Source organism: Epinephelus fuscoguttatus, linkage group LG17, assembly GCF_011397635.1.
Source record: "Epinephelus fuscoguttatus linkage group LG17, E.fuscoguttatus.final_Chr_v1".
NCBI classification, from domain to species: Eukaryota; Metazoa; Chordata; class Actinopteri; order Perciformes; family Serranidae; genus Epinephelus; species Epinephelus fuscoguttatus.
In genome coordinates this window covers 19,902,679-19,928,412 of record NC_064768.1, presented here as the reverse complement: position 1 = coordinate 19,928,412, position 25,734 = coordinate 19,902,679, and the positions used below count along the sequence as shown (strand labels likewise).

General features: G+C 41.8%; 1 protein-coding gene across 1 annotated transcript in view; it reads left to right on the top strand.

The window, feature by feature from the left end:
* efna3a (ephrin-A3a) overlaps positions 1-25,734 on the top strand; it is an 86,522-nt gene that overhangs the window by 55,829 nt on the left and 4,959 nt on the right. Inside the window, exons 2-4 of the mRNA XM_049603251.1 lie at positions 13,989-14,290; positions 14,548-14,613; positions 16,296-16,373. Coding sequence (XP_049459208.1) covers positions 13,989-14,290; positions 14,548-14,613; positions 16,296-16,373 — 446 coding nt within the window. The remainder of the gene's footprint in view (positions 1-13,988; positions 14,291-14,547; positions 14,614-16,295; positions 16,374-25,734) is intronic.

Genomic DNA, 25,734 nt, shown 5'->3' with positions numbered 1-25,734 from the left:
CTCCTGTATCATTACATGTAAATTCTTGTCAGTCAGCCAGTGTTGTCTTTGTTTTGCATTTCACCGTCTGTGTTTATTTTGGGCACCATCTTCTTCATAAACTTTAAATAGTTCTTAATTGCACGCAGTGTCACATTAAACTACCCGAGCATCCATCACATCCAGTCTTGTCTGGAGTATAAATCATCCTTACCTGAACACAGACATTCAAACACATCTTCACATCTTCCACAGGGTTGGTGCGGTTCATTATCCATGTATGAATGCGGGACCTTTGCAGGAGAGCGGGTTGCATTGGATAAAGGAGAGAGAGGAGAGTGACTTGTGCTTTTCATGATCTGATGACATTATTCTACAAAGCAGGATAAACAGTCAATAGGAGGCAAAAGAGGGATGGATGTGGAACGGTAAATGATAAGTAACCTCACGGAGAGAGCAGATGTGGGCGACTGAGCCTTTAATAGTGATATACAATTAGAGCCTCACCTTCAGAAAGGTGGACCCATGCTATCACGACTTGTCGCAGGATATAATCACTCAGCGAGCTCAGAGGGATGGATGGCTTTTCAAGGCTGGACGAGACAGCGTTCTGACGTCACCTCGTAATACCTCTGTGATTAGGAGAAAAGGGGGTCCCATTATCTTTTCTGTTTCACCATTTTATTCTCCTTCTTTCCTATTTTTATAATTAAAATTTCAACACGACCAGATTTTCGGACATTACAGTGACCATGGCACATCTCCTTTAGCCACTCCAAATCCCAGTTGCATTAAACTAAACTGTAGTCATTAAAATATGGAGTTTAATTGCTGAATTTGAGTGCTCGCTAAAGTGTGAGCCGTATTGCTGCCAGTCTGAGCTGCCACACCAATGCAAAGCCCAAAGCACAGGGGCAAACTACAGCCAGAAAAACATTCCCAAGTGGTCCTTGGAAACATTTCACTGTAATAAAAGGGGAAAAAACACGCCTAGTGGCCTCTATTACATATGCAAAGAGTCTAGTTGGAGGAGAGCCATGGTTTAATATTCAACTGTGTCATCCATATTTCTGTTTGATATTTAAACTTCCTCTGTGGATGTCTAGAAAGTAAAGAGCAGCTTAAGCCACATAGATTAATCAATGGAATTTATGCCGGCTCATATTTCCTCTGAACGAGCTGGCAGCAACCCATAATGCTTTTCAAGTGATTTAATCAGAGGTTGGCGCTGTGGCGTTGATGTTATTATGTTGATCATGATCAGTTTTGTTTCTCTCACTGCAACAATTCAAATAAGGACGCCCGCTGAGCCAACTAGCAAACACAAAGTGCCCTTTGAGTTGGGCCAGTGTCTCAGAGTCCTTTTTGATCCACATCTCCTTATAACGGAAGAATGTCTGCCCTTGACCCGGTTTAATAAGTTGCACATGTACACAAAGTGAGGTTTCAACTACACTACTTTATTGTTTTGATTATTTTTAAAGACTTTAAGAAGTAAAACGCCGACAGTTGAATTTCCAAACACACATTTTGATTAAAAACAAAGTCAGAAGAACTTTCCCAAATATATACAAAGAAATATTTTTTTATCATTATATAAATCGGTGTTGAGATCTCATCTTGAATTTGCTAGTTCGCTCAGGTGTCATTCTAAATTAAAGGTCCAGCGTGAAGGATTTAGGGCCATCTATTGGTAGAAATGGTATTTAATATTAATGACTTTGTTTTTATGAATTTATAATCACCTAAAAATAGGAATCGTTGTGTTTTCGTTACTTTAGAACGAGCCGTTTATATCTCCATATGTACCTAGTCCGCCATGTGATTTTACAATAGCCCAGAAGGGACAAACAAAACACTGGCTCTAGATGGGGCCATTTGCGTTTTCGCACCACAGTCCTCTTACACACCTGGCACACGGACAAAGTCTCAGTGCTGCAACTTTGCCGCTAGATGCCACTAAACACTGGACCTTAAAAATACATATGTAACCCAACCTTCTTGTCTGGTGGCGGTCTCCGGACCTTCTGGTTTATGGGTAATAAGCAGGCTACATGTTTTTATCTTTTTTAATTCATACCAAAATATGGCAAGGCAGTGCACATCCAGCATCTCTCTAACTCAACTGCAGTCTCTGTCTCTGCGGTCTCGGACTAACACCTGTCCCCCAGGTGTATCAGGTAGGAACTATAGTTGCTCTCACTTGCAGCTAAGGGGACATAAAATAGCAATTTAAAGGTACACATGAAAATATATAAATAAAATAATAGTCTAAGTGTCATTAATGACAAAGAAATAATCACTGTATGCAATAAAGTTAATTCTGTAAGTCTAAAATAACAATGCAGAATTATTCCTGCTAAAATATTCATCTTTCCACAGCATTCTGTAACAACATAAATCAGTAAGGTGACTTATGTAAATAAAATAACCCAAATTTATAATGTGCACAGTAACTGCAGTTACATATATATATAAAAATTAAGAAGAGCTAGAGAGACTTATTCCAGGTGTAAAATTCTGTATGAGGAGAGGTTATAAATTACAAACTCTAGCATGCAGGAGACACAGAGGAGACATGACTGAGGTCTTGAAGCTTGTCCACAGGATATACGATATTATAGCTGAGCCCTTTCATCCACTTTTGATATAAAAGGTATGATTTAAGAGGGAACTCCTTAAAATTACTCTCTGAAAAGAGAAAAACTTCTTCACATTTTGTGTAGTAAAAGCATGGAGCAAGCTTTCAGAGGATGAAGTGCAGGCTCTTCAAGCAGCTGTGGCTCAGGAGGCAGAGCGGGTCGCCTACTAATCGAAAGATCGGTGGTTTGTTCACCAGTTCCTCCAGTCCTCAGGTCGAAGTATCCTTGGGCGAGATACTGAACTCAAAAAGTGCCCCCTGATGGCTGTGCCATTGATGTCTGTGAGTGTGTGAATGTTTAAACTGAGTAGCAAGCCCCAGGTAGCTTCAGCCACCAGTGCTTGAATGTATCTGAAAGTGTGTGTAAATGGGTCATTGTAACATGTAGTGTAAAAGTGCTTTCAGTGGTCGTAAGGCTAGAAAGGCGCTATGCCAATGCAATCCAATTTCTTAACTGTCATTGAATTCTTTTAAAATTAAATAAATTAGATAAATAAATAGATAAATCAGATAAACTCTGGTCAACAAAGGATATTTTGTATCATTTTAAAGCTGTTTTGTGATCATTTGTGCAGTTGGTGATATTTTAAACAGATGCATTGTGGTATTGTTTTGTTTTATGGCTTGTTTGTTGTAGTTGGAGCGTCTGGTGTGGAGGATTTATGATCTGTACAGAATGTTTTCAATACATTTACCATAAATAGAAGTGAAACTGTTAGTCAGTTAATAAGGGTAAAGATTTGCTGTTTTTCTCTGCTTTATATGACTGTAAAAAGAATACATTCGGGTTTGGACTGCAGGAGCAAGCAATATGAAGATGCTCCTTTGGATTGTGAGATATTGTTATTGTGATTTGTCTTAAAAAAGAATGACGGCGAAATGACCTTGCTATTATGTTCATCATCTTGTGACTCGTCTAGAGGGTCCCAAACCCACAGATTGGACACCTGTGTGTATTTGTGGTCTGTGTTGTTTTACTGAGGAGTCCTGACTCATCTCTGAGTCATTTCTTCCATCAGCCCGGGCTATAAATCCTGGGGTGCTGCCAAAAAAGTCTGTGTTCCTTAATATGTGACACAGCACGCCCCTCTTATGGGTGCATTTGCCTCTGTTAAGTTGGCTAATACTTTACATTTCTGAACGGGTCCCTCGAGCTCCTTCCCACCCACTTTACTAAAGGCACGCCCGGAGCGAGGCTGGGGGAGACGGAGACACCAAGCAACTCGACTGCAGGGTGGAATAGTGAGCAGATAGTCCGTCTTTTATTAACTCAAAGATCCATTTCTCAGCCCCTGTGTCGGCAAGAATCGGCCCCGCAAGCTGTCGGATGCTGTTCTTCAGCTGAGGCTGCACTCTGTGACCTCCCACCAAGCAGGGAAAGCAAGCAAAGAGATTCCGCTTATAGGAGATCAATAAAATATCACTTTAAAGCTGAAATCCATAACTTTCTGCATGTTCAAACTACAGCGGCAATTAAGCATTTCAAGGCTGCGCTTATGAAGTTGTTTCACCTGAGTGTTGTTGGCGTGCAGTGCAAATGTCAGGACCAGGCGACATCAACGCAAATGTATTAATTGCTGTAGTGATTAATTCATTTGAGAGCCTTGGCATTTCAGCATTTCTCAGTAGCAGAGTAGAGAGTGTGTCCCAGCAGTGGAGCACACTGTGGATATTAGTTGATATTCATTTTTTTTAATGACAGTTTTAAATTTTAAAGGTCCAGTGTGTAGGATTTAGGGGGATATACTGGCAGAAATTGAATATAATATAATCAGTGTGTTTTCTTAAGTGTTTAATCACCTGAGAATAAGAATCATTGTGTTTTCGTTACCTGAGAATGAGCCATTTATATCTACACAGGGAGCGGGTCCATGGCTACGGAGAACGCATGTTGCACCATCATGTTTCAACAATATCCTAGAACAGACAAACCAAACACTGGCTCTAGGTGGGGCCATTCACGTTTTCATTGCATTTTCGCATTTCACGTCGGCCACCTGGTCGACTTCTTGTGGAGAGGAAAAGACCTCTGGGCATAATTCATCTCCTGCTTAAAACTCCCTGACCAATGAGAACTGAAGGAACCGTAAGAAGGTTCAGCTCGTTGCATTCTTCAATCCTCACCACTGGATGCCACCAAATCCTCCCAAATCTTACAAACTGTACCTTTAAGGTAAAAAGGTAATTGCTGTCAAAGTGTCCTTGAGCAAGATTTGTAATTTCTCCAGCAGAACTTTATGCTGTAGGTGATATAACTGCACAGAATATCCTCCTGGTGTGTGTGTCTGTAAATGTTGAAAAACGTTTTTGCAAATCTTCCCTGAATTAGATAAAGGCCAGGGAAGAAATGTGGCAGAGCTCCTCGAACGAGAGAAGCAAAGGTGGAAGGCCGGGGAATAAGCCGTGGGGAGGTTTACACAGGAATGGGTAAATATGAAAAGGTAATGTTCCTCAATTTCTCTGAGGCCAGAGTGGACAGAGGTTGTGAAGAAAGCTGGTGGATGACTCCCGGTGGTCTAATAGTAAGAGGAGAGTTGCAGCGTTTGCCTCTTCCCACTGACTGGCTCAGCACTTGTTTCTCCCTCAATCCTCCATTTTGGATCGAAACATTGTAAACCGGGCCGTTAATTGCGGCGTTAACTCAATCAGTGACGACTCACAGGAGATATTGCGCCTGTGTGCATGTGTGTGCGTTCCCATGCATGTCTGATGGTTGTCTGTGTCCTTTGTGTGCATGTGTGCGTGCACGAGTAATGAGTTTTGGTGCTGAGGTATGGAGAAAAACAGCGGAGCCCAGCTTGTCCCTGCCAGGGGACTTGATCGGAGGAGTCTTGTCGGCGGTAAACAGACGATTGGCGAACGGCATTTAAGTCGCGCCATTTCGCGCATCGGTAGTTTATCCTCCTGATGAGGCTGATGTTGATTACCCTAGGGAGTATGTTTTTAAGGTCATCAATGATGATGCCATGCGGCTGACCTCATCTGTACTGAGGGAAACTTCTACAACTCTGAAACAACGGATAGACAGTGACGCTGGGGAGGAACACAGCAAGTAGAAGATTTTGCATAATTGCTTTAGAAAAAAGTTTTAATGAACTAATTTTTCATGGCAGCCATCTTGGAAAGCATTAATGACAAACAAGACAGACACCAAAAAACCCACCTTGTTCTGTTAATTAGACAAAGATTACTTAGTGTTAGTGTCTGTGCACCAACGTGAGAATTCATGCCAAAGTTGACTCTTGAAATTAAATCATACTGACTCCCTAGTGCTACTTTTAACACAGAAAAGCTCAGTTCATAATTACTTTATACGCTAATTCCAAAAATATTGGGATGCTGTGTAAACTGTGAATAAAAAGAGAATGCAATGATTTGCAAATCCTCTCTGAAATTCATTCAGTTGAATACAGTATAAAGACAAGATATTTCATGTTCAAACTGCATTGTTGGGAAACCTACATTAATTAATAGTTAATGTGCACCTGAATCTGAACTGCTCTCAAAAAGTAGTTCAGCTACATCCAAACTACATCAAGAGAAATAATCACAGTCTGAGTTTGAATTATCATGTTCTTACACGGAGTACTGACACTGACTAAAGTGCAGGTATGTTTGATGTAGGGACTAAGGTAGGCCAGTCTTCACCCAGGCAGCAGGGCGATGTGTTTCAAGTAGAGGACAGAGAGAAGTTGTTGGTTGGAATCAGGTAAATGCTAAACTTCTTGGAAATTTCACAGTATTTGATCACAGACATCTTAGTTGAAGAGGTGATTTTAGACAAACGACAGGTGTCATTGTAATGAACTACATAAACTACACGACCCAAAGTTGTTAACTACTTAGAAAGCTACAGAGATTTCACTCATTCTGAATTTGATGCCTGCAAAAAGTTGGGATTGGGGCATGTCTACTGTGTTACATCACCTTTTCTTTTAACAACATTCACAGAGAGCATTTGGGAACTGAGCTCACAAATTGTTGAAGAACTGAAAGTGAAATTCTTTCTAAAGATTCACAGTCTCCAAGATGTAAAGACTGTCTGCGTGGAAGAATGGGCCAAACCCCATCTGAACACTGTGAGGTCTGAAATGAGCACCCGTTGGGAGTGGCGTGTAAAATCGTCAAGCCATACTACTGAATACTTATTTCCCCCACTGCATGATGAAAAGGATTTGCAGTTGTATCCCATTGTATTCTGTTTTTATGTACATGCAGCGTTTGTGGAATTGGGGCTCTGGACAAATCTAATATTTTTGCAAGAAAACAGAAAATCTGGCCAAGCAAAGTATGGTTTTGAAAAGTTGTAAGCGTGGGAAGTACTGTTAAAGCACTTTTCTTTGCGAGTTATTTGGCTTTCATGTGCCATTTTCATTTTCCAGTGTGCACCTGTGATTCTATTCCATAAAAGTGAGCTTGTAACAGTTGCTGATATGTGCATTTGCAAAGGGAAATACTGGTGTCATTTTACCCTGTACAGTACCTATCAGCATTAATACCTATGAAGAGCTGAAACCAACAAGTGTGTTTTTTTTTCCTCCGCAGTCTGACGCTATTACCGTCTTTTCTACTGCAAGGTTGGACTGTGTTTGTCAAAAGCAACAACTTGTCTCTTCCAGCTGTTTTTAATGGATTTTTGAAAACAGTTGGAGCCTCTGGCAGTAATGTAGGGCGAACCTGCAGCAGAACAAACAGCACTAACTTCAGACTGTGAAGAATACCTTGGTGGGTTTAGACTTTTCATATCCATTCATGTCAGTGGGAAGAAAAAATAAAAAACAAATACAATTGCACTGGTATTATTTTCCTTGAAAGTCAGCGTGCCTCTGCTTTCACTTTGATGCTATCTGGCAAAATTATTATACCGAAAAATGACAGAGGACGTGGATTTGTTTTAGTTTCAAGCTCAGTGAAGCAGAAATGATAGACATGTGGAGAGTGGGGGGAAATATTTCCTGATAATGCCTCACTTTTGTGACTTACAAATGATTCTTTATGGTGTTTGCTTGTTTTATTTTTTCACTACAGGAATTATAGATTTCCTGTGTCTGTAGGAGATGCTCTGTTTCTGTCCACTGTATGTTTTTAAGCGTCTTTAGCTGCAGCGCTACCTCACCATTGTTATTTATTGATACCAGCAGTATTCTCCAAAGACTCTTTTTTAGCGCAGATGTGAAAGGTGCAGTGGTGCTATCTTTGTCTCCTTCGCTTGCTCTCCCCCCTCTCCTCCTCCTTCTCCTCCTCCTCTTTCCCTCCCTCCCTCTCTCTCTCTCTCCCCTGCTATCTGCCTCCCCTGGCAGTCTTCACCAGCTTGTGCAGCCTTTACTAACTAGCTGCGCACTCCCACTCATAGGAAAATGATGATGAGACAGCAAAACCAGCACACAGACAATGCTCAGCGGAAAGAGAGGAGAGTTGGAGAGAGGGAAAGGGTTGCAGGAAAAGAGAGACAACGAGAGAATGAGAGCCATCAGTCTTTTTTTATGCACTTTTACCACATATATGTTCATCCCCGGGGAGCACTATGTCTCTGTCTAGGCCTCTGCCTCCCTTCCTGCACCCTTTCTCTTTGTTGTCATCATTCAGTGCATTTTCCCTCCTCACCCGTCCCCCCTCTCCCCCTCACCACCGTAAGTTATTAAATCTCTCACCCCCTTCTTCTGTTTCTCCTCTCCTCTCTCCATTCCTCTCTGCCCTGCAACCTTTCTGTCTTGTGCCACTAAGTGGACTGCTTATATAACAGCGTACACCTAGAGGGACTCCTCTCACCCAGCCAGCCTGTTCTTCTCACTCCACCCTTTTAGTCTCCTGTTTTTTTTTCTCTCTCTTCTGCACCACCTTACCTTCTCTTCTTCCTCCAGAGTCATTTTTCCTCCTCCTCTTCCTTTCTTCTCCTGCTTCTTCTATCGCTGAGATGCTGATTTTACGATCGGAACAAATGGTCCTCCTGCTGTGTTGCAAGTGAGGCTAGCAGTAAACAGTAAAGTAACAGGGCCGCATGTTCATCAAGGGCTGAAACCATGGATGGATTACTGAACGGGCCTACAGGGCAGTGGCCCAGGGGCCTGCAAAATTTCCTTTAATTATTGTGGCATTTACCATCCAGAAAAAGACTCAAATGACCACAAAGAGATGCAAAACAACCACAAAAGACAGAAAATGACCAAAACAAAGAGACACAAACCACAAAAAGATGCATAAAGACTACAAAGAGATGCAAAACAACAGCTATAACAAAAAAGAGGCCAAAAAGAAGTCTGTATGTGGTGGGGCCTTTTGCATATCTGTGCCCAGGGGCCCATTGTCTCATTATCCACCCATGGCTGAAACGATTAGTAAAACAGCAGAAAATTAATCAACATTTTTTACAACTAATGACCGGTAGTTATTTAAATTATTTATCAGGCAAAAAAAATGTTTTTAAAAAATTCCCAAATGTGCTGCTCAGATGTGAGGATCTCCTTCTTTTGTCAGTCTGATATTAATATAAAATGAATATTGTTAGGTTTTGGATTGTGGATGGTACAAAACGAGTTATTTGAAGGTGTCATTGTTGGCTCTGTGACATTGTAATGGTCATTTTGGTCATTCAATTAACCAAGCAGCAGCTTCCGGGTCTGAAAAATAAAGCCAACACAAAAGTCTCAAAGTGCTGTTGCACCTACTCCAGTAGCCAGTCAGTTCCCATAGACCCCCATATTAAAGCAGGCGAAATAAACGTGTTTATAGCCTGGTACAAAAATCAGTTTTGGTCTCTGTAGCTAGCTTTCCCCTTTCATGACGACTGTACAGTGGTCAGTTTTTATACAGTCCTTAAATGTTTTTAAGGCTTAAAGTTATGCATAATTATGGGCGGGTCACTTTGAGTGACAGGCTGTCTGCCTATAGCGTCCTGGTCTTAGTCAGATCCATCCCTCGCCTCCTCACAGCACCGGCCTCTCACCCAAATATGGTGACTTCTGGCTCCAAAAAAACAAGATGGCGACAACCGAATGCCGAACACGAGGCTTCAGAGCAGGAACCCACAGACCAATGGGTAGCATCAGTCAACAGCCTTATGACTTAAACATTCTCAAATTATGGTACATGTACCACTGGTGGCACGCAAGCTCCCTCTAGTGGTAAGTGGAGGAATCCCCAAAATATTGTTAAGAAATAAACTTAAATATAAATAAAGTCATCAAAATATTACATTTCGAATGCATATACTTAAACCATAAGATTCCTGATATGAGATTTAAAATAAAATTTGCCTTTCCACATTAATGTTTCAATACATAGCCATGTTCATGAACGTAGCGCACACACATCCGTGATTAGTTACGAGCTCAACCGTGACGACGAGATAGTAAACGGAGGCTAAATGAATGGTTTAAAAACACAGCAAACGTGGCTCCAAACAGGAACTATTAGGAAGAGGAGTGCGGCTCAGGAGGAGAATATTTTGAGCAGCCCTGTTGAAAGTGAAGTGAGCGGCAATCAACCGAGCGCAACTGTTAATGGCTACTTAAGCAGCGTCAGTGAAGGCTCCACAGCACCAGATGATGTGTGGAAGAGATGAAGTGCCGACTCTAGTGCTACCCCTTTGTACAGCGTGGCTGTGACCGACATCAGTCAACAATAAATAATCTTCTGATGAGAAATAAGCCTACCTCCTGCGAGAACTGTTCAAACCTTTAGGGGTAGGTAGTGGTGGGACTTAAGAGCCTACAGTTTTCTCAGATGATGCGTGGTGGAAAAGTTTGAGAACCACTGGGCTAAAGATCATTAGATTCATTATTAAAAGGAAAGGATTGATAATGAATTGTTAAAGCCCTACTCAAGCCACATGGATGCACCAAATCAGCCATCATGTCCAGCTCAGTAGCCTCTTGTCTGTTTTTCTGTCTCTCCAGCGAGTGAATTGTAAAACATGAACAAACACATCGCTGGTGAGTTAGCTGCATTTGCTGTACTGTCTCAGCAGCACCCAGCAACATTTTATCCATAAATACTATTGTGTGCTCAAAAACACGCACACGCACACACACACACACACACACACACACACACACACACACACACACACTTCCCTCTGCTCTTGCTTCCTTACATTCAGCTCCTCTCGCACGCTGCCACCCTCTCACCTATTTCTCAATGACTGCATCACTCTCCGACTCTTTACACGCCACTCGCATCCCGGATTCTCCTCGTGGCATGTTTTTATATTCAACACACCCTCTTTCTTCCACTTTCATCTTATGTCTATCTGCTTACCATTCTCTCTGTCCCACACCCATTGTACCGCTTTATCTATCTCTGCCCCTCCACTCTCTCCCCCATCTCAAACTTCCTCCCCTCCTCCTCCACCACCACCACCAACCCCCTCTCTAAATATAGTCCCTTTGAAGCATAGCTAGTGTTGTCTCTTCCCGCAACACTGCAAGACAAAAGTCTGTCATCTCACATCTGAGCAGCGGGGATAGAAAGCACAGATAAGATTGATGGCCCAAAAAGAACACTGGTTAAGAGAATTGATATTCATCTGCCTCAGCATGTGTGTAAAGGAAGAGAAGAGGGGTGGAGGTGAGGAGGAGGAGGAGGAGGAGAGGATCCAGAAAAAAGGAGCAGCAAGGAAGATGGCGAGACAGAAAGAGCGGGAGAGAGAGAAAGAGAGGGAGAGAGGTGTTGTGACATTTCTGATCCACATTTTGTAATTGAATAATAATCTCTCTGGAGGCCTGACCTAGTAACGTATGCACATGATTGTGCGAGCAGCTTTGTGTGTGTGTAAGCACAATGTATACACAGTGAGGGATGGTTGTGTGTGCTCCTTTGTATAACAGAAAATGTGTAAGAAAGAGGAGACGACCAGGAGAGAGGAAAAAATGAGTGCAGAGGAGAAAGAAAGAGAGGTTTGCTCTTTAAACACAAGACAGCACAATACTTCCACCTAGTGGTGCAAATAAGTTATTACAGTAGTACTTTGTGCATGTTACACATCACTGCAGCCAAGGACAATTCCCATCTCATCAGCTCACCTGCAGGAGCCCTTCTAATGACTTCTACTTTGTCTAATTACAGATTGTATAATTTACATAATAAGTATACTTAGTATTATAAACAGTGAAGATCACAGCGTGGTGGCTGAATGCAAAATCATATCACATCATCGTGTCGGTTGTTTGGTGAGGAGACTTGAATCAGCTGAAGGATTTTCTGTAGTCATGCACATCACACACACACACACATACATGCCCAACCTCAACGTGGCCTTCCTTACCTGCTAACAGCCTGCTCGTCCATCAGTGACGGCTGCCAGGGGAGCGCGGGCCATCATATGTACTGTGTGCAGGCCGGTTCCCCTGCGGCCAGAGCATACATCGCCACTGACAGGATCTCCTTCCGCCTCAATGACCCGGCCTGTAGCTGGCTCAGGGGGAAAGACAGGAGTGCAGATTATCATTCTCAGCACCATTCTCAGCCCTCGCCACGAGGCATTTAGTGAGGAAATGTGTGTTTTTATATGCAGACGGGGGGAGAAAGGTGTAATAGTTCCTCTCTCTTGAAGAGAAGTGGGTGTTAATGTGCGCTGAGGGAAAAGTCTATAGCTTTCTGGCCTCTTTGTGTTGCTTTTACATTGAGTATTTGCTGCTTTTCTCTGTTTTATCTTGTTGTAAATTAAATGTCTTTGGGTTTTTTGACTGTTTGAAGACATCTTCACGTGCTCTAATTGGACTCTAATTGAGAGGTTAAAGGAATAGTTCAGCATCTTTAAGGAATTCTCTTTAGGGCTGCACAATTATTCAAAACATCATTGAAATGGCAATATGGCCAAGTGCAATATCTAAATGGCAGGAGGTGTCATTTTTTGATGAAGGTAGAATGTGTCACAGAATACTCAATATAAATGAGGCATCCTATAAGTCTAAAAATGACATTGCAATATTGCAATTGCAATATCTGTCTAAATAATCCCAGTATGATTTTTATTTTATTTTTATTTTTTTTGCACATCAGGCAGCCCTAATTCTCACTGAGAGTTGTGGAAACTCAACAATACTTTTATATCTGTCTGTTCAATGTGAAGCTCCAGTCAGGACAGGATCAGCTTAGTTTAACACAAAGACTGAAAACAAGGTCGTGTCCAAAGTCACATTATCAATATCATTATCGATGCAGACTGATTCTGAATACTTGAAACCACTCATTTTCAGCGGTATTCATACACCATTAGCAGATGTGCAACGATTAGTTGTCCGCTATTAGATTAATCGTCAACTAACTTAATAATCAATCAGTTGGTTTGAGTTATTATTTAAGGAAAAAAAGTAAAAATTCTCTGATTCCAGCTTCTTAAATTTGAATATTTTATGATTTCTTTCTCTATGACAGTAAACTCATGATAACAAGACATTTTAGGACATAAAAACTGATCCACATTATTTTTACTATCTGACATTTTATAGACCAAACAACAAATCGATTAATTGAGAAAATAATCAACAGATTAATTGCAGTGATAGTAACTGTTTGCTGCTATAACCGGTACCAGCTGCGTTTTCTCTCTTATTAATAACGTTTCGTACAGTCATTCTGCTGTTCTCTGCTACGAACCAGGATAACTCATCATCGTCATGTTGTTGTTATATTTATCTTTTTCTAAAATTTTCTATTTTATGCCTTCATTGTCAATTTTTCCCGGTGGTACTGAAAATAGCATCAAATATTGACACTTTTCAAGGTTTGCGTTAGAAATTCCAGGATAGTGACAACACTCCAAAATTACAAAAATCCACCTAGAAGCACCTCTCAGTAACTGATATGTCATATCTGTTTGTTTGTTTATTTGGAAAGTGTAAAAATTATGTGCATGACTATTTCTTGAGAAGTCATTTCCTGAGGTCCGGTTGCCTGGCAACCTCATGCAGGCGACAAGGCTCCAAATGTCTTTTCAGATCATGAAAACAATTCATTATTTGCAGCCAGTTTGTTTGTTTAAAAAAAAAACAAACAAACAAAAAAAAAACACCCATGTATACAGAGTTAAAGGACCCCCGGTTTCTGGGTGTTAGGACTCATCCCTGCAGCACTCTATAAAAACAAACAAACAAAAAAGAAGATTACCCAAGGTGTGTGTGGGTGCGCGGGCATGCCTGCGGTTTAAAGCTAAATTCTATAGCAAATGTTGAAAACAAACAATACTATAACTTCACATCTGTTTAAGCAGTTAAGTAATGAAAGGTTGCCATACACTGTCAAACGTGTCCTGAGGCCCTCCAGTGTTTAAAGTAGTTAAGTAAAGTAGTAAAAGTCTTGTGGCTAAAATACTAATCCACATTTCTGTCCATCTTTCCTCCTCCTCTATCTCTCTGTCTTGTTCATCCAGGCTGCGGAGGGAGGGATTCACGGTGCAGGTCAGTGTCAATGACTACCTGGACATCTACTGCCCGCACTACAACACCAGCCAGAGGGGGACGTTAGAGCGCACTGTGGCCGAGCAGTACATCCTCTACATGGTCAGCTACCGCGGCTACCGCACCTGCGACCCCCAGCTGGGCTTCAAGCGCTGGGAGTGCAACAGGCCCCACGCGCCTCATGCTCCCATCAAGTTCTCGGAGAAGTTCCAGCGCTATAGCGCCTTCTCGCTGGGCTACGAGTTCAACGTGGGACAGGAGTACTACTATATCTGTGAGTCAGGCCAGTAAACGGTGGTTTATTGTGATGGATGGAAAAAGCCAAAGAGTGCTGAACATCCAATATTGTAATGTCTCCTCTTCAGTGGCTGTCACCCACATGTATTGATGGCATGTGGGTGTTGCTAATAGATCCTGGAAGTTCAGCTGAGGACGTTGCTCACTTGCAGAACTGCAGTTTGGATTTTTGAAGGTGGTGCGGCCTGCAGAGGGCACAAGGTTGACATGCTGTGTGTTTGCTCTCTGTCTTAGCCACGCCCACCCACCACCATGGCCACAGCTGCCTGAGACTGAGGGTCTACGTCTGCTGCTCCACTGGTGAGACCTAAGAATCCTGTCTTACCCCCCCCCCCCCCCATTCATTTCATAACATTTCCTCTCTTTCTGTCACCTTATCTCCACTTTCCCTCTCCCCTCATATCTCTTTGTATCTCCCAAACACACAGAGACAGAGACAAAGAGAGAGAGAGAAACAGAAAAACTAAGATCTGACAGTCTTGTCTCAGAGAGAGGCTTCTCTGCCGCGCGCTGTCTTGGCGACGTTTTGATGATGGCGTCTTTTCCCTCGAAGCAGCGCTTTGAGAGTGATGGCTTAATGTTATTCTCTGTCTCAGTGCTATTACAGTAATGCTCTATCTCTCTCTGTGAATGACATGCTCTCGTGAAGCCGCACAAAAGATGTTGAAAAAAATGATTCAGCTGCAAGATTTGGCTCTCTCGACCCTTCCACTCTCTCTCTGTCACTCCCCATCCCTTTCTTGACCGTCTCTTTCCCCCTCTCCCCTCCCTCCTTCTCCCCCACTGTCTATCTCGTCTTCTCTCTCTCTGGTTCTCTGTTGCCTGCTGCCCTGTATAGTGTGTGTGTTATTTTTACCCTGGTAGCCTGCTCTCTCCCCTGCAGGCCTTTGATCAGGGAGCCCAGTGCTGAAAGCCTCCCCCTCTCCTCTAACCTTGTCAGCACTAATACATCCCACACTCAGGCCAGTGTCAGCCCCTGTGTACACATCACCTTAACACCCACCCCCCATCCCGGTGTCACGGTTAATCTATTGATGTGTCTACCATGCCTCCATTTGCTTCTGTGTGTGTGTGTGTGTGTGTGTGTGTGTGTGTGTGTGTGTCGCTGTGTGTGTTCGAGGTGTAGGAGTTTGAGCATTTGTGTGTGTCTGCACATGGTAGTTTGTCGGCTGTAAATCTTTTTAATGTGTGTGTGTGTGTGTGTGTGTGTGTGTGTGTGTGTGCATGAATGGCTATGTGCGCATTGGTGCATTTAGTCAGTTTACAATCCGCAACCTTTACTCAGCAAGGTCATTTTAACAGCTTGCTATCAAAAAGCTGTTGATTTCAGCTGCCTGCAGACCGTTTTCATTTTTCTCCGCGTCTCCCACCTTGACCGCTCTCAAGACTTTCAGATAAGAAAGAGAATATTCATGACATATGCTTTACATCTGCGAAAAAGCTGCAACTTGATTGCTACCAGCTTCTGTGTAAATTCTCTGTAAATGCTCATCATCCTCCTAACTGTTTGCAGAATCACAGGCTCACATAAAAACACATATTTAGTTACAAAAAGAAGAGGCAGAAAATACACAAAGACGTACAAACCCACACATCATTCATTCATAGATAATTTGGCAATGCAGACTGAATGTAATTCTATGTCTAGCCAGAGAGTAAATGTAAAAATGGTTTCTGTCCACCGGTTCCAAATGCTTTTAATCTTCAGATAGAAGTCTGAAATCTCAGTCCAGGATTTCTTCAAGCTTTCTTAGTGGCAAGGGCACACCAACTGCTCCATGCTCTGCTATATCTGTATACAATTTAGTGGTGCCTAAAATGCACATTTTACCCAGTCTTGTCATTTTAATGAGGTGTTCTCTCTCCCCCGTCTCTCCTCCCTCACTCCACCGTCATTTCTCTCCTCTGCTTTTTCACTTCTCCCTCTTCTTTCTTTTTCTGTCTTTTTGTGTGTGTGTGTGTGTATGCGGTGTGTTTCTCAGTTTCCCAGGCAGATGATGACTCCAGTCAGACCTCTCCCGACTACACAGTCAGGCCAAACATCAAAATACACAACATTGGTGAGTGACGCTGAGTTGCTGAGAATGAACAGCAGCCAATTGCCAGATGCTGGTCAATATTTGGCTGTGGCTGCAAAGCTGGATGTGTGTACCAATCATTGTGGAAAGGAACCAACCATTTGTTAGTTTTTTTATTCTATGGTTGGCAAGAGAAAATCCACAGGCCACGGCTGGTTGATGAGTAAAGTCTTTATTTTCTGCTCTGAGATTTGGGCAATATGGGTAACACAATAAACAATGAAACTTACGTGATTCAGCAGTACTGACATACACTCACATCCTTATTTACATACTGTGTTTATGGGCATCTGTGTAGGAACGCCAAAAAAGTGTACTTAACCCAACAGTAGACCCATGACATCTATTAGGCAACAGGTAATTCCACTTTATTACAGCTCAGCAGTGTTGTAGCCACAACCACCTAAAGTGAGATCAAGTCAAGACCAAGAACAGAGCGTATCGGGACCAAGACAAGACCAAGACTTTGAGGAGTTGAGACCAAGTTAAGACCAAGACAGGACAAGACCAAGTCAAGAGTCACACACTGCATAAAACGCGATAAAATGTTCGACATGCAAACCAGAGGCCGTCCACCAATTGATTCTTAAGATGCACATTCCCATAAAAACACCCACAGAAAACAGATGAAGATTCCTCCCTATTCATCCTTTAAGTGTACCATTAAAAATGTCTTGATAAAATCATAATAAAGGCATTTCAGAGAGGAATTTTCTATGTGCAAACAAACACTTAGGAGCTGAAATCGACTTAAGCATCTTTATTCAACTGTCCTGTTTTGCACGGGCAATTTAGTTTTATCACCACAGTTGTGGTCTTGACTGATCTTAAAACAAATTCAGAGTTGTCTTTGTCTGAGACCGAGACAAGATCGAGTAAAAATGCAGTCGAGCCTGAGATGTTGAAAAAGTGGTCCTGAGATGGAGACTGATCTTGAGTAATGCAATGCTGGAATTTGGGGCTTATTTTCATAGTTTTGGCCCCCATTATGATCAGTTGTGATAACTTAACAATCACTAAAGTAACTTAGAAGTATTAAGAAGGTATTGGTGCCAATGCCAATGTCCTGGCCAAGACAGTAAACATCAGTTGCAGACAAAAAACAAATGAAAAATCACAACATACCAAGAAATCAGGTCAGCATATCCTGGATCAGATAAAAGCAGATATTTAGTCAAAGCATCTACAACCTGATGCACCGTCCTCCGTCTGCAGCAGACTCCAAGCTGCAGGGGCCTAAAAGCCCTTTTTCCATTTTTTAAGATAAACTTTGAGGACAGATAGCAAGGCTAGTTCTTCTGAATATGTCACAACGCAAAGATGCTAACTACCAGCATTTTTCAGCTGGATAAATGCGGATGGACAATGCAGGCCAGTCAATCTGAGCATACAGGTAGCAATAGTAAGTGAGGGCATTGATACTTGTAATGAACCTCAATGCATCATGGTATACAGTATCTAAGGAGAGAAGGCATTGAGAAGATGCATGCATATATAAAACATTTCCCCAGACAATCACAGGCATGAAAGTAGCAGCAACAAGTCTTCTTTTACATCAAAAGAAAAGCAAGACTTTATTTCTGTAATAAAAGCCTAGTCTGAGCTTCGGCGTCTTCACAAGTTGCTGAATGTGAGGATTAAAATAGACTCAACAATTAAGAGTCTTAGGTATTTATATGAAGACACAGACTCAATCACATTGCTCTGAAACAAAATGATAGATGGAAGGTTTAGTGGCTCTTTCTTTGAGTTTGTAAACATCATAAGTTTTGATTGTCAGGATTCAAAATCAGCTCATTAATCGTGTGTTGTACAGTATCAAAAGCCTCTTGTAACTGACAAAGAGCCTGATACTGTAAAGTAAAAAACAGTGTCATCCGCATAAAATTGAAAATTTGCATTTGGCACATTTTGACTGATACTGTTTAAATAAACTGTGAATAAGAGTGGTCCTAAATCCGAACCCTGGGGCTCATTATCATCGAGTTAATTTGTCAGTGTCATTATAAAATTCATTAATTTTACATTACATTGCGTTAGTTACATTAATTTAGCCATGACAGGACACTAACTCAGTTTTTAGTGCCACAGCCATCCTGGCCTCATGTTGCCTGATTATTTCAATGAGCTGCGCACAGTGAGGTATATAGATTACAAATTTGGGGAGCACAAAAAAAAGACGAGAATGCGTATTGGATTGATTATACACTTAAGTTATCAGAATGGGTAATATAAACCAGAATTACAAACAATAAAAAAAAATACTTTATCTCCTACACACGCAGGTACACACACACACACACACACACACACACACACACACACACACACACACACACGCAGGTGAAGCCTCCACAAGGTCAGTAGAGGTCTTGTAAGGAATGAAAGGTCCATGTTTACCTAAGGAGAAAACATGTCAGCCAGCAAGTCAATTGTGCAGCTGAGTGGTTACATAAACCCTCTATTTTTCTTTCTCACAAAAGCCTCTTGCCGAGAATCATTTAGTATGCTTGTTTCTGGGAGCTGTGGGCAGTGTGTGACGAGGGCTAAGAGAGTGTGACCTGCCTGAGATGGAAACTGAGACCGGCAGAGAGGGAGCGAAGAGAGCTCTTGAGCCATCAGCAACGAGTACCTTCAGAGAGAAAGAGAGGGAGAGGGCAGAGAAGAGAGAGAGAAAGAAGAGGGAGACAGACAGGGAGGCTGGGGGATGATGGAGAGAGGGAGAGGGAGAGATACAGTGAGACAGAGAGATAAAAGACAGGAAGGGGGCAGTGAAAGAGAAATGCAGCAGGAGAAAGGCTGACAGAAAAAGAGGGACAGATGAAGCAGAGAGAGAGAGAGAGAGAGAGAACGCAGCTGAGAAAGAGATAAAAACCAGAGTGGGGGCAGTGAAAGTCGGGGGGTGCAGCGAATGAAGGGGCAGAGGAAGAAAGAAAAGCTCAGTGGTGGGCGAATTGCTCAGCAGTAACTCCGGCTCCAGCTTACGTAGAATTTAATATAAAAAAACACACACTGGCAGGGAATCATAAAAAATCATAGCCTCTAGCATTGTGATGCATTTTGCTGAATACATTTGGAGGAATAACAAAATCAGGACACACAGACTTATGCACACACACACACATAAAAACAACTCGTACCCCTGATGGCCCTGCTGACCGCTGGACACCCACTCTCTGACTCACCCTCAGGACCAGACCAGCCCACAGACTGACAAACAAATCTCTCCCTCTCTCTCCGCATATGTTTGGACTTGCTGTCATCCTCGTTACTTTATTATTAGTTTTGCTTCTACGTCACATTTTCCTTATTCAACAGGGTGTTTTGAGGATAATTCCAGTCTATTACATCTTGGGTCTCGTTTCTGCAGTTTCTGACAACATTTCTTTGGGTAATCATAAGGCTGTTAGGTTAAAAGTTTCTTTGCCCATGACATCATACATCAGTGCACTGCCCAGATGGAGGGCAGACAACTGGAGGCAAAGACTACCACCACTGCACAAATGCCTATGATTTGCGCTGTTTACAGCTGTTTCAATCCATCAGTGTTAATTTAGCAGCTATTTTAGTTTTAGTCTTTAGGCCAAAATACTTACTAGATTTAGTCATTTTCATCCTTCAGAGTTTAGTTTAGTTTTAGTTGACAACAACTCAAAACAATGCAATCAAAGAAAAGTCAATACAAATTTCATTTAAACATTTTCTGCAACTATAAATAATTTCCTCACGCTTACAACTTTGCATTTCTCCAGCAGAGTTTCAAGAATGATTTAAGAGCGCATACTTACTGATCATTATTTTAAAAGCTAAAAATCTGAAACTTTGAGACCATAAATAACTATTAAAGACAGCTAGACAGCTAGGATTTGTACCTTGGTTAATTGTAAACTTTGACTCCGATCTTCATGTCAAGAAGCAGAAATATAACGTTATTTCTGCCTGAGTTCTTTCTTAACCTGCAACTTGTTAGTTTGGAGGTTTAAACTCCTGTATCCTGTCACAGAATCTTTGATTAAAACTTTACTTGAAGCTCTGTCAGAGAAAACTGCGCTGTTCATTTCCATTCAGACTTTTTATTTACTGCACAGCTACACTTATAGATAATCAAACCCGCTACCTGCCTGTCATACAGCAATCAAATCATTTACCCTCCGAGTGGAGTCCTGTGGGGATCAGATGTGAAGTCCAGCAGTTGGTGGCTGCTTGCTGTGCTGCGGTTCAGCAGCAAACAAGCAGAGCTAGCTGCTAACAGCCACCACTGCAACTAACAGACTCCACAAATGCATTTAACAGCTCCACAATCCACAGTCTCAGACACACATGGTAGACACTGCTCCGTTGTGAGTGTGTGCTGGCTAGAGAAACATCCTGATGACCCATCAGCACTCCGATCTAGTATAGCTCCTATGGCCTCAGAAAAGACACAGCAAGCATGGTTGTTTACCGCTTCCTAGTTAAAAATGCTTTTCTACTACTCATTAAGTTCTTTCATCTTCTCATTTTGAACGTCCTACAGTCCACCACTAATATTTTCATTTTTTTTCATCACCAAAAATGAAACATACATTATGTCATAGTTTGCATGATCAAACTCTGTTTTTAGCTCGTCAACACCTCGTCTTCATCATTGAAAAAAAAGGTCATTGTCCAACATTTTTCGTCATAATTTTCATTGACGAATAAACACTGCAATCCATCAAGATGGGAAAAAAACACGGGCCAAATTAAGTGGAGTCAACTAATGTCAAACGTTAACGTTACAGTGATGTGTTAATCATTCCTTGAGCTGGATGCAATTATAGTGTCTTGTGAGAACCTCTCCGTGTTTTTAGCGACGAACCAGATGTTAAAGAACGTTTCACCAGACCTGTGGGGACGGTTGACCTAGTAGGTAGAAAATAGTCGCTAAATTTAGCTAAGGTTACCTCATAACTTTAGCCTAACAACGGTGCATCCATGTACACAGTTGAAATATAAAGCACTTTTGCTAATTGGCCAAAAACAAGACAGCAGTTGTTTCAGTCATGGACCCAACCGCACACAGAATAGTTATAGTCCACTAGACTCTTGCACACTTTCATAACGTTAGGAGTGCTGGAGGACGAGGTAATTTGTGTCCACACCAGGCAAATTTGTCAAGTTGTGGGCAAAAGCATTTTTCTTTTGTTTTGTATGGATCACATCCAACATGAGTTTACATTTTCTGATGATACCTACTGCCTGAAGGTTCATCCTGCCCTCTTATGTAGTCACATTCCTCTATTTCCATTTCAGGCAGTATACAGATTTATCACTTCCTGCCCTCCATCTGAATTGCAAATTGTGATTGCAAACAAGCTATTGCTGAGATCTGGAAACATTGTGACATTGCTTAAGTCAGACAGAGAAAGAAAGATGAGCAATAAGATGAGCATACAGGCTTTAAACAAATCCCCAGGTCAGCCAAAGCTACTTGGAAGAGAAAATGGAGGCCAACAATAAAAATATTACTCAAGCTGTCGGCTGTAATCATCACAGTTTATCATTTGTGAAATGAGACGCCGCCACCATTTGCAATCTGTGTGCAGGCAGTGCCTGTGATTCATTTTTGTGAAATGGGACGCTGTTGGCTTGTTTACAACCTGCCTCATCATCTGACTCGCTTGTCTTTGTTGCCCCATTAGAAGGTGTTTCCATTAGCTCTGCAATTACTTTGGTGAGTCCACTATGTAACATAAACTACAAAAACAAGACCCAAGTTGAAATAAACCAGAATTGGCTTTTAAGTCTGAATTGACTTGATTTACCTTTTTATGATTTTCATTTTCTAAACCCTTTGAAACACACATCTGTTCTACCAAGGGATTCGTTGTAGTATAGAAGTAGAGCAAAAATGGCTGGTTGCCACAAATGTAGTGCTTGAATTAATCATAATCTTATAGTTTCCTGCAGCAGAGCTTAGTACTCTCTGTTCATTCTTCCATCTGTGACATACTTGCCTTTACATGCTGTCCTCCTATATTGAGTGTCTGCAAAGCTAGAGGGCTAAAGGCTGCATCATAAATTGGGTGGTGGACCAGAAAATGCAATTGTAAACAGATCATTTTAAGATGCATCAATAGGCACCGCCTGCCTTGATTTATCTGTTCTGACTGGCTTGTTATGTGCAGATTTTCTCAATATCAGTCAGAGAAATATAGTTGTGATGCACCAAGCAAACAAAAGACTTCATCCCATATGTACAGCCTGTACACTCAGTGACTAGAAGAATTGAAATAATGGTTCAGAAACATGCTGGACCCAGGGGCGGAGCGGGGTGGGGTGGGGGGGTGGGGGCTTCTGGGGCTACAGCCCTGAATGTTTTCTCAAAAGCCCAGAATCTCTGTTATTCCTAATAAATCTAATATAAATTAGTAAACTTTCTTGTGTTGGCTTAATATTAAATTCAAAGTACTGAAGACCACATGTACTTGGCATTGTTGGGGATCCTTGATTTGCAGTCAGAGCAGCCCAGATTATCATGGCGTGGATTCAAATGTAGCAGATTTGTCAGCTAAACATTCATTCTGTGAACTCTACTCAGCATAGTACAACAAAAATAGGTTGCAAGATTAGTAATGCTGTTTACACCAAATTCCTGCCCTATCTGTTTTATGTAACTTAAATATAGTAACAGACCATTTTTTGCCTCTTTTTAGGTGTCATGAGGGAAAATTAGTCATCCTCAACATTTGTTGTGTTGTGGTTGCAGAATGATGAAGACAGCTGGAGAACAATTAGATACAAAGTAGGGAGCAGGCTTGCCGTGGCAGTTGGTGTTATCTGTGTTACATGGTGTTAAAGCATGCACCGATTACATTTCCTGCCCACTGCCCCCAGTCTCATTTTTCTTTCCTTTTGTTTTTTTTTTTTAAATCAAGTCTAATGGACACAACAATTAACTGAAAGTGTCTGCTCTGTACATCAGCAGAGTCACAGCAGAGAGTAGCAGGAGTCAGATTCCACTTATCACATCATAAGAGTAAAGAGAGTTGACGGACTAGACGATGGTGAAGGGTGTCTGTTTGGCAAAATTTTAGATGTGAACCCAATGCTAGTAGGTAACATTAACGAGGGAAAGGAGCTGGTTACATCACTAAGAAATTGGAGGTGGGCAGCCTATCACCTGCAACTTCATCTAACAGCTTACTCATCTGCTCTTTCTTGTTCAGTTACTTCCTGCAAAATTTCAAACTGATTGGCTGTCAACAAATGCCAAAAATGGCTGTTGTCTTGTTTTGTAGACACATTTTTGATGAACAATAGCTCTACTGCTAATCTCACTGGAGAACACAGTGTCTTTCCTGTGACTACTTCATCATTAAAGTCAAGTTTTAAGACATGTTTTCCGGGTTAAATGCCTTTAATGTAAAGCTGTAGCAGCAGAAATTGGTTGGATTACTTTAGCAGTAGTTTAAATCAGAGCTGTACAGATAGGAGTGCCACTGATGATTATCTTTTCTTGTAAAATATCTGGTGTAGTCAGTGATACCGGCATTGTCGCAAGTTTATTAACCAGTGGGAAAATTTCCTCACAGTAGCATCCCTCACAGGATCTAGGCTTTACATGTTGTCTTTTTTTTTTCAGCTATCGTGTTTTATCCAAATAATGTGCAGATGGTTAGGCATCGAGGCAAAGAGGAAAAAAAAAATCTCCCTTGAGAAGCAAGCCCCCAGACCCCCCTAAGGTTGCGCTGAGCAATGAACATTTACAGTGTCTGGCTCTGGTCCTGGTTGGACCACCTTTGGTGCTGATAGCAGCTGCCATGCTTTCGTAAGCAACTTTACAACAGACATGTAGCGTCCTAGCCTGATAATCAGACTGAAAATATATTTTATTCACTTAATTCTTTCAGCCTGACATTGTGGTCATGTGAGCTATTTTCATGTTGGGGTTCATCGTGCTGGCAACATTTTCAGTTGACACAAAAGCTGGTTGTCTGGATGGTTGCTAGGAGCAAATAAGTTTAGTTTTCACACATTGCTCTCTCATAACAAAATAGGTCGATTTCCACTGACTCCTTAAACTTATATGAATGGCCTCAAAACAGTATATATTACCCTCCTTTTGGACGCAGTTTTAAAAACATCCTTAACATCATGAAACGGTCGCAGCTCTGCTCCATATGTACTTGATTAGCTTGAGGCAACAACACCATGGTTTGCCATTAAATAAGTATGTTTTTAGTAAGATGGCGTGTACCTATGACGCATTACCTACATCACTAGTATAGCATGCTACACATACTATCATGCTAGGCTACATTGTTATTAAAAGAAGTCAACATTGACTTCAGGATACAAGCTCTGGTCTCTTGAGTGAAAGTATTGTGTTTCCTTGACCCATCCACCACTACTTCCTTCTTTGGTATGTGTACAATAATACATTAAACAAAGTATGGGTCTTTATAAGCTGCTCGCACAGTTGACCCATGTTGGCGTTTTTGTCCCTGAGTGTGGGCGTTTTCACAATAATTGAGGACATTTGCAGACTATAGAGTTGTTTTCTGTTTGTGTGCTTACAAGACCCTACAGCTGCATCAGTCTTATACACGCTTGTGCCACTTTTCTGTTGCTCTTTTTCAAGGAGGTGGCTCCAGGGGGGGTCAGTTGCTATGGAGGAAGATGGCATTTAGAGTGTAAGCCAGTTGAATGCCCTCCACACTATAACACCTCCCCCACTGACCTATACAGCTGTAACCATACATGATGGGTCCATCACCTCATGTTGTTTACGCATCACTGCCAGTCTACCATCGATGTGGCGTAGTTGGCACGAGGATTTATCAGACCAGACAACCTTCTTCCACTCATCGACAGTCTAGAGCTGATGTTTCTTATCTCACTGTAAATGCCTTGGGCGGTTTATCGTGAACAGGAGAGCTACCCCGCTCGCTCTTCTGTTGTTATACCCCATACAGACGAGACTGCACCAGATTGTGCGCTTGGAAATTGATTGCTGTATCCCACAATTGTACTGTGATGTTAGGTGTCATACTGTGGACCTTTGATAACTTGTTATGGCCCCAGGCGCCCGACGTCCCCCACATTCATCTTCCAAGGACGGCCTCCCTAAATAGCAAGGGTTTTGAAGAGGTGCATATTGTGCAGCTTTGTGATTGTCAAAGCTCCTGGCACCCACAAATAAAGTCTGTAACATCACACGAAATGAATCAGTTCACATCCAAAGCAACCGTGGAAATGGAGTTGTGGCTGCTGCATGTACTTGTTTATGTAAAAGTAAGGGAGAGTTCACTTTTTCTGCAGAGACAGAGTGTTTCTTCTTCTGGTCACTGAGTATACATTTTTACTTCTGGAGCCTCTC